The 9,683-nt window shown below is 49.3% G+C and overlaps 1 protein-coding gene across 1 annotated transcript; it reads right to left on the bottom strand.

Moving 5' to 3' along the window:
• Positions 1 to 287: 287 nt before the first annotated feature.
• CLK3 (CDC like kinase 3) lies at positions 288 to 9,595 on the bottom strand. Its single transcript, XM_010178445.2, has 12 exons — positions 9,444 to 9,595; positions 7,054 to 7,261; positions 4,824 to 4,917; positions 4,472 to 4,538; positions 3,567 to 3,683; positions 2,922 to 3,088; positions 2,648 to 2,742; positions 2,152 to 2,281; positions 1,601 to 1,683; positions 1,190 to 1,269; positions 811 to 901; positions 288 to 506 (listed from the first exon to the last, which is right to left on the bottom strand). Exons 1-12 carry the CDS (start codon positions 9,590 to 9,592, stop codon positions 321 to 323), a joined length of 1,467 nt encoding a protein of 488 aa, XP_010176747.1. The 5' UTR covers positions 9,593 to 9,595; the 3' UTR covers positions 288 to 320.
• Positions 9,596 to 9,683: the final 88 nt, after the last annotated feature.

Here is a 9,683-nt window from a genome sequence, read left to right as displayed (position 1 = left end):
CCTGCTGCTTAGTTTCCAGTTAATTTTTCAACGTTTCCATCTTCCTTTATTGAAAAGGCAACGCCAGGAGGAAGAGAACCCTACACCTGCCTACAAGAGAAGTATCAAACAATAAGAAACACTTTATTTTAACTTTACAACATATAAATAGACAAATCTGTGCTTTCCAACGTAGCTTTTCTTCCCCTCCCCTACCCAGGGTCCTTGTCTCAGTGCCCCAGCTCCTCTGAACTCGAGGAGAGAGCAAGTGGGGCTGAATGGCAGATGCTAGACTGATCCCCTCCTTCCAAATCCAGCAGGCATCGTACCCTTGCCAGCTGTCATCTGCTTAGGTCGCGGCTGGTGCCTCGGCCGCACAGCATCCTTTCCTCTGTGGAGAGACCGGCAAAGAAGGGATGGAGCAGAGCTTCCGAGAACGTGATCCTCCGGGAAGGGTCGAATTCTAACATCCTCCTCATCAAGTCAAAGAGCTGTGCGTGCTCCAGCGAGTCGTGCAGCATGTAGGTCTGAAAGAGACGGGCGGGGAGGGACAGAGAGAGGGGTGTAACGCTTTGGTAGGACAGGGACAGAAGCCTAGGCCCTACTTTTGTGATATGCAGTGAGGCAACGGCTGTCTCCCATCCTTGAGTTCCCCAGTACCTGTCTGGCTTCAGCCAGAACAGTAAAATTCTGTTTCTGCAGCTGAGAGCCTAGGTCTCTGTGAAAACCAGTTATCCTAGTAGGAGCAAGGGAAAAGTCCTGTCCCTAAGCCCCACAACCTTGTTCCAGGGAAGGGAACTGCTCAGCAGCCAGCCCTCCTCCAGCACCTACCCGCAGGGGCTTGCAGTTCTCTTGGACATATCTGCCATCAGACGTGTTCTCATCCCATACCAGGTTCCCCTTGTGGAAATATTTTTGCTTCCTGCAAAGGAAAGGTGGTGTTTAAGCAAGGCTGCTCGGGGATGTACGCACCCAGCAGAGCTCACCCAGACAGGCAGAGGGAAGGCAGCACCCCGTGCAACTCCATTCACACTATAATCTCTTCCATGTATTTCCTCTAAAACCCGTGATCAGGTGCACAAACAAAACTTCCAGTGCATCTCCCCAATGGTTATAAGCGTACAGATGAGGGCAGAGAATTGGTATCTATCCTGAGTAATTAGGCACAAACAGTTAACTGGACTGCCTGAGTTCCAGAGGAGGTTCTTACCGAGTTTTGTGGATCATGTGAGATGGAATTGGCCCAAGGATTTTTTCCATCATGACAAGATGCTCACGATTCTCATGTGTCTGCAAAAGCCAAGAGCAATGGTGAATTAATTCAGAACTTGGAGATCTGATGGCAGAAGTCACTGATACAAGTACAGGAGAAGAAGAGACAAGCCTCTGGCAGGAATGATGCGGCTCCTGTCCACCACTACATCCTCTCTTTATTTTTCTTTCTTCACAGGCACAATGAAGAAACCAGAAGTGACCTGAACCTTGTCCTTCTGGCAAGGCACGTGTCCTCAAACTCTGAGTTTTCCTGGCCTTATTTTCAAACTCCGCTTCTGATTTTTAGTGCCTGATCTGCCTTTCCTGTCCCTTCACATCAAGGATTCTTAGGGTACGAGAATCATACCTGGAAGAGTGTGAAGCCGCGGTAATACTCAAACAGAATGCAGCCGGTACTCCAGACATCGCATGGCTGTGCCCAGCCCAGCTCTGCAAAGAGAATCAAGTTAACTTCATGCTCCCACCAAGTCCCACCAGATTTCTGCTCGTTCCTTGTTGAAACTGCAGGGATTACATGAAGACAGACCTAGAAGTTATCTGTGCGCTTTCCAGCAATGCATGCTGGCAAGAGGACTGTCACATCCTCTCAGATGACTCTGTTTCAGTTCATCCTGACTCCCCATTCCCCCTAGAGCTGATCTGAGCACTTCCCAAGTCTCCCAGGCTTTCCTTAGCTCTCTGAACTCCGGCTCAAAGGCCTGCACTGTCCATCGTTAGCTTCCATGCAGTGAGGACCTTGGGACCACCCAGTTGGCATTGCAGCAATACATGGAATAGGTTTTTCCCCAAGCTGTGCTCCCAGCTTGTTTTCCACTAGACAGCATTATCCTACAGCATTCCTGGGACAACTGCTCTCCTCCACCCACCTGAGCCTCCTGAAACCCCAGGGGTACACACCCAGAATCACTTCTGGTGGACGGTAGTGCCGGGTAGCCACGATAGTGGTGTGGTGCTCGTGATCGAAGGTGGCGCTGCCAAAGTCTGCCACGCGGATGCTTGTGTTCCGAATGGATTTCTCCTCGCAGCTCTGCAAGCACACATAAAGTCCTGAGTGCTTCTAAGAGGTGGTTTAAGTTTAAGCTAGGCTTTGAGAGGAGCCCTCCGACCCCAGAACTGCCATGTCTGCACTACGAATCAAGACGGATTATCACTCTGAAGCTCTTTACATCTCAGATCAGTGTTAAGGAAAGCCACTGAACACTCTGCTTCATGGACTGGAGCCACCTTAAGGCTTTTAGAAGACACAGAAGGGGCCTGATTTCCAGCTTGTTCCCACTAAACAGACTTTTAAGGCCCTGTGGGGCATGTACAGAACAGGGAGAATCCATTTTCTGCAGGGAGGGAGAGGCAGGCTGTTCCTGGTCTATTCACTTCTCTTTTGAATGTAACCCACCTTCTTCTCATTGTAGAGAGTGTCAAAATCTGAGTTGACGAACAGGATGTTTTCTGGCTTGAGGTCAGTGTGAGTCAGCTGGTTGTCATGTAAAACTGTGCCGGTGGCAGAGAGGAGAGAGAAAAAAATATAGCTAAGAACCACACAGTGAAGCACCTGTACAACTCTGCCCATCAAAGCACCGCTTTCAGCCAAGCCAACTCCTCCTCAGCTCCCTCCCAACCCATTCTGGTGGCATCTCGTCACCTAGCAAGGCTGGCCCAGGGTGACTTACATCTCAAGGCATGGCAGAGCTGGTAGGCCATGTGCCGGATCTGAGGGAGAGGGTATGGCTGGAAGTTATTCTCCTTCAGAAACTCAAAAGTGTTCTTGCCCAGAAGTTCAAAGGCAATACACATGTGGCCGTGGAAGTTAAACCAGTCTGACATCAGGACACACAAGCTGTGCAGAGAGAAAGACATGAGGATTAACCATCATGCAGGAACTCAACAGAACAGTCATTCTCCTGGTTTCTGGCTACTTCAGAAGTGGTTGGTGAGCAAAAGCTCTGAGCCAGCTGACTCAGAAGCAGAGTCATCCCTCTGTGTACACCAGAGAGACACCCCCTCCCCACTTTGCTCAACCACCTTTAGCTAGAGATCTTCCACTCACGTGGGACAAGGCACCAGGTGGCTGTTGGGGAAGAAGGTCTGGTTAATTTTTTTTCTCACTATGACCTGGTATGTCAAAGTTTAAGTAAATGAGTGTTTCACAGAACTAGGGACACTCTTTGCCAAAAAACCACGGAGGAATGAGACAGGTTTTCCCCCACAGAAGAGGCAAAGAGCAGGTATTCCAGTCCTCAGCCCCATGTTTCTTTAGACATCACTTGTCCATAAGGACACAGTACTGACTACCCAGGAGCCTCCAAGGAACTTACAATTTGTTCTCCTTGTCTTTCTCTTTGATTTTTTTCAGGACGTTAATTTCCAGCCTGGCTGCTTCTCGGTACTTTCCAACATTTTTTATGATTTTCAGTGCCACCTGAGATTTGCCTCTGTAAAGGAAGAGAAAAAAGGATGGAATCAGAGAAAAAGCCTATGGACACATGTCAGTCCACAGAGAGGGCACATCCCAGTTACTCCAGTCACATTTTCATGTGTTAAGAGGCTTAGTCAGTTCTAGGTCCCAATAAAGCTCTCAAGGTCTGCCAAAGATTTATGCTGCTTGACCAGTAGTTAAGTACCCACATGGAAATTTGAAGTGAAAGGCTATTTGCTGGGTTAACACTCCAAAGAGAGCTGCAGCCAGCTCTGCGAGCACACCATTTCCTGACACAGCAGTCCGTAAGGTCACTGCGTCTCCAGCAGCCACCGTGCCAGAGAGATTTCTGAGGAGGCAGGGATCCCAGCAGCTCCCATACTAAGCTGACCTCGTGGCATGGAGCCAGACAAAAGGTCAGGAAGAGACAGGGGTTAAGTGTAATCACAGGAGAGGTTAAAAGAAAAAGAGAAGTACCCCAGCAGATTAAGAGGTCACTTTCCCCAGCTGCCTGGCCCACCCCTCAGCTGGAGTTCACTGCTTTTACAGCAGGAACAGCCTCTGAATAAACTCCCCTGCTCCCCTTCATGCACCCGTCTGCAAACTCGGGGGAGGGGGGCTGAGGTATGGACCAGGCCCCTTACCGCTCGCTATGAGAAGTAACTTCTACCGTAGCAACGAGTGGAAAGTGACAACAGTTTGGCCCAGGCAAAACTGGCAGGGTTAATCCTGCCATGCTTCTGAGCTGGTTGCACAAGGGACAGACAATGTCCTTTCCCTTATCTGGAAGGGAAAGACACCCACCTGGCATGGTCCACACACTCCACCACTTTGCCAAAAGTGCCTTCGCCAAGGCTGCCGACAATTTCATCTAGGAGAGAAAACAGGAGAGGATGTGAACTTCAAAGGCTTGGTGAGAGCTGAGGTCCTGCAATTTCACAGCAATAAAATGTCAAAGCAAAAAAAACCCAAAAAAACAAAAGTCTCTGCTACACTCTTTAAAACTCAAGCGTCTATTGTCTGCCTCAGGCAATTTACTGCTCAGTCCATTTATAAGCAATAAAACACTAGAGACCCCTCCAGTACAATATGAGAGATCTCGTCTAACACGGGGATAGAAAGTAGAGAGGTAAAGTTTTACGAAAGGTGGCTGTACATCGCTCTTGAAGCCAATCGCCGATCCTGCACACCAGGTGGCCTTCCTTGTCATCTTCCACGCTCCTGCTGCGCTTACTGCTCTGTTGGCTTCTCTGTACACACCGCCCCCCGAAACGGCATACGACCAAGCGCGCACAGCGGGCAGTTCCGAGCGGCAGGATTGTGTTGTCATTCAAAGGTGGAGATGACGGTGCGTCGGTGGTTGGATTTTCCAGATCCCAGCATTTCATAAGGCACACAGCATATATAACGATAGGGATATTGCAAGGGACACGTCAAGACACAAACTAACTTCAAAACAGAAAAGTCATCAACAGCTACAGGTATGTAAAGAAAAACTCGCTCATTAGGTACGGCCTCCGAGGCAGGAAAATGCCCCCTCTTCTCTCAAGGGAAGCAGCAGCTGGGAAGCTCCACTGTTAAGGTGGCTTGGCACCGCCATCCCCCACAGAGGAGCAGCTTCCTCCGCAGCACCAGAGGATGCTGCCGGACGCATAAGAAGAAGGAGAATTTTGCCAGAAAAACATCATTTTCTCCTCTGGCAAACGTGACGAAGGGTATACAAGCTGTCAGTTTGGACAAGCTGTCCAGTAGAAGCCAGAGTAGCAGTTTTCCCCCTGTGCAGCCTGTTCTTTTGTACCTCAGTCGATAGATCTCCAGCTACCCAGAGCTACAAACCAGCCCTTCCCTTCTTGATAGAACCAACGACCATACTGATCCTAAATCCCTGTGCCCGACTGGCTGCAAACGGGCCTGGTGTTGCGTTTCGGCCTCAGGATGCAATTTTAAGCCTGGGAGACCTTTAGGAACAGGATAGTTTAAATTAATCCCCAGGGAATGTTTTGCTCCACTTCATGCATCCACTAAAAGTACGAGGTCACGTCCATCCCTGCTACTGCTAGCTTCTACTGGAAAACCAGCCGAGCGTTCCCGAAAGGACCCGGGGTCCACAAAGCAAGCTGCCCTAATTCCTGATCTTTTTCTGTTCAGCCTTAAAAATAATTACAATCTCTGCAGCCAGAGAAATTAATACAAAACTCTGTATTTCCATGCCAGAGTTTCTATCACGCTTCTGTCCTGTTGCCCTTCACCCCCAAAATAATGAGCTACAATCAAATCCCAAAAGGTCAGCTGAAACGAAGGAGAAGGTAGAGAGGACAGTTGAGACAGCTGTGAGACTGCAAAGGATTTAGATCACGCCAGCCCAAACCTGCACCCTGTTATCGCCACACACGCACACATAAACCTCACTGAAGCGTTTTCATCCTAACCCTGGCTCTTTCTAAAACTACAATTCAAAAGTCAGCTGGAAAGAAAGAAAAGAAGGAAAGCAACAGACCATGAGAAGTTCCCAGCCATGCAGATATCCACTATGAATGCAGGGTCATTTAGTTGTAATGACATTTGAAAAGCAACTAACTTGTGAAAGCTGGAAATGTTCCTTACAGGAGAGGCAGAGATATTTGGTCTGATACCTCACAATGCTTCCAGGGTATTCCCGGTCCTGGGACCAGCCTCCCCACCCAGTCCTAAACATTCCCTGTTAATCCTTGAAAGGAATAACTATGTTTCAGGTTGGAAAATGGGGACATTTTCAAAGAAGCTGAAATCCAAGGATACTGGTGTGGAAATAGGCAAAGAGGACACGTGCATATCCTCAGAAGGTGGAAACCTTCTTCTAAGTAGAGCAGGACAGGGGTTAATAACCACAGGGCTAACGACTCAGGAAAACCCAGCCAACTGATCCCCTCTGCTACGGGATGCTGGCACAAAGTCAAGTCGACGTGCCTTCAGAGGAGCGCTCCGTACCACCGCTGCATGCCCAAACCCACCCCGAGAAGCACCAGTACGCAGAAGCGAGGCCCTGGCCATCTAGAAACCCGAACAGTGACCGAGCCCCAGCAGCCAAGCTGGCCTGTGGCCAAGGCTCACCCTCGTTAGCCCGTCATGTGTGCACCATTTGAAGCTTTCCCTGATCCCCTCCCCGTGAAGAACACAGCTTAGTCTCCTCCCTTATTAAGGCTACAGGGGCTGGACTAGTAAAAGCCAATAACTACAAACACTTCTCGCTTAACAAGACACAGATTTCGGACTATACATTCCATGTAATGAAAACAAACACCAAAAAAATGGGATTAGAGGTACTCACCCAGAGTGTTCAGAGCTGAAAGGAGGTAAAAGCAGTTAAAACCCTGAACAATCCTCAACTCATTCTGGATGCTACTCACCGAGGAGGCACTGCTACAAGACCTGGTCCTGTGTTTCCGGCAGTGATGCTGATACTTCTTTGGACGGTGTTGCTCTCTGCCTCTGGATCGGCGCCAGTTTCGTGAGCGGGTTGAGTAATAGTCCTCGCCAAAAGATGGGCTTCGGTCTTCAAATCTGTAGGCATCGCTGTCCCGTCTGTATCTCCTGTGATAAGGCATCCTATCATGGCTGTAGCACAAATACAAATGCGTTTACAAGCCTGGAAAAGCACAGAAGGCAGAGCCCTGCTGAAACCAAGTGCTCTTGCACCCGCTCCCTGGTGGCAGGGAAACAACAGCAAGCGTCCTTGCTTCGATCCTCCTCTCCACTTAGAGCTCAACCTGAGCTGCCTACCTCATCTGAGCCACCTCAGTGGCTTGCAAGTGTTTTTCTACCATCGTTTCTCCATTCCCCACAAGGACGCTCATTAGTTCTTAAACAAATGAGAACAGAAGGCAGCAGCAGTGCCCTAGCCACCACCCCAGGGGGAACTGGAGTCCCCTAAACACCAAGCCTGTGGTGTATGCATGCACGCCAGCTCAACAGATCGTTAGCAAAAGCCAGGAGGAAAACGTGGTCTCCACAGTATAGCCAAGCTCCCGCACCTCTAGCAACAACCAAGGGCTGGAAATACATAAATACATAGGGGAAACTTTTGGCCAAGCATGGGGAAGGGCCAGATGACATCAGACAAAGCTCTCCTGTGTATTTATCAGCTGGAGTCGCACATGCAGTTTTAGGAACCGTGTGTGCACGTTAATGGTGAGAACAGCTCTCCCTGCCCCAGAGTATCTGCTGCAGCTCCTGCGTTTCACTCTGCAGGTCCCACCTGCTTCTTCAGCACCACTGATATGGTACCTCTTTTAAACTGTACAACAAAAATGATATTGCTTAGCAGCAACTTGCTTCCACCCCTAAAAACACAACTGTCTTCTCCACTGTTACAGTTGTCTAATAAAACAGCTTCCACTACAAGTCTTGCTTCACACGCCGCTGAGCTGCGTTTTAGGTAGATGTTGCAGATCAGAACTAAAACCATCATGTTGGATGTCTAACAATAAACACAAAGGGTGATCAACAGCAGGATTCCAGGACACACATCAGGGTTGATGCTGTCTTATGTACCCAGCTGACAGCAACAGAACAACGGCTTCTCCAACCAAGACCTCACTGCAGCTGTGTCAATCCAGAAAGAGGAACTTCTGTTGTTTGCACCTCTGCTTTGGCAACAATTAGCTCTTTTACTGACAGCTTAACAGGATGCAGGTATACGTGAGGTGGTTCATCTTATCTTGAATCAAGAATAAAATGTCAAACTGCCTGCAAGACAGCAGCGGCTCCAGGTCACTGCTGAACTATCCAAAATACAAGAAAAACCCCAAACCAAACCCAACCCCACAGCTCTGTTCCAACGCTGATACTCAACTTCAAACAGACCTTCCGTGCATACTTTTAATTACAAAAGGATTAAAATACAACCTAAAATACAGAGGAGACCAGTGAAGCTGCGAGAGGCTCAGAGTCTGAGACTAAAGGGGTAAGAAGGATTTCACCCAGCAAAAGCCTGTTTTCATCCAACTCTATCCTACAGAACCCATCAGATGAAAGGCTGGGAAAGGCCATTATGCAAGTCAGCTGTATTTCACAATCCGCTTCCTTTAAGTAAACAAAAGCCAGGCTTGGAAAAGAAATTCATCTGGAGAACATTTCAGGAATGTAAAAGATGAACTCAGCTCCCTTCTGGCTGCACCTGCCTTGTTCAACCAGTGGAACCGCACCAGCTCCAGTACCACCAGAGGACCGGCAGCCTATTTCGGTTCAGAACGTCAGCTCCTGCCTCTATTCCAGAAACTCCTCTTACCAGAGGCCTCATCCATCCTGCATCCAGCACCTCACTGTCCCTGTGAAAACGCTGAACAAAGAGAGGATCAAAGGTAAAATCCAGAGCCAAAGTAGGAGAGATCAGTTAGCGATGCTGAGATCCTTTCTGACGGCGTAGGTGAGGGAAATGTATTGATAATTTAAATCTGAGCGGTAATACTTTCAGACAGACACAGGTTGTAGGGGAGAGACTTCAATGCCTCTGCATCATCAGAACTGAGAAATATGATTCCAGGGCAGGCTGTTCTCCTCCAGTAATATTAAAGATGTCGCTTTGGGAAGAACTTTTGGGTAGACAGGAAGGGCCATGCAATTAAGCCCTTTACTTCTGTCTCTGGGATTTACAGGTTTAAAGCTGCTCCGTAGGCAGGAAACAAAAGCTGCCAGCACTCAGCGCCAGCTCTGACACCCCAGCAGAAGGGAGGACGAGGCTTTACTCCCATCCCCGCTGCCAGAGCGGCTGCCTCCCTCTTCCCAAGCCCTCTCTTACCTTCTGGACCTTGATCTCCTGGAGAGATCCCTGCGGGGTGGGTACCGCAGCCTCCCCTCGTACTCTCTGCTCCGAGACCTCCTCCTCTTCCACCTGTGCCCCAGGTAGCTCTCCTGCTCCGGGGACCGGTACCTCTTGCAGTGCTGCATCTGAGGAGACCAGAGGGTTCCCACTCAACCCCTGATGGCACCGGGGGCCTCCCCACCCCACCGGCCTCCCCAGCCCCGAGGGGCGGGCAGA

This window comes from Antrostomus carolinensis, unplaced genomic scaffold (assembly GCF_000700745.2).
Source record: "Antrostomus carolinensis isolate BGI_N321 unplaced genomic scaffold, ASM70074v2 scaffold38851, whole genome shotgun sequence".
NCBI classification, from domain to species: Eukaryota; Metazoa; Chordata; class Aves; order Caprimulgiformes; family Caprimulgidae; genus Antrostomus; species Antrostomus carolinensis.
Note: the sequence above shows the minus strand (reverse complement) of the source record. Positions and strands in the feature narration are given on the sequence as shown.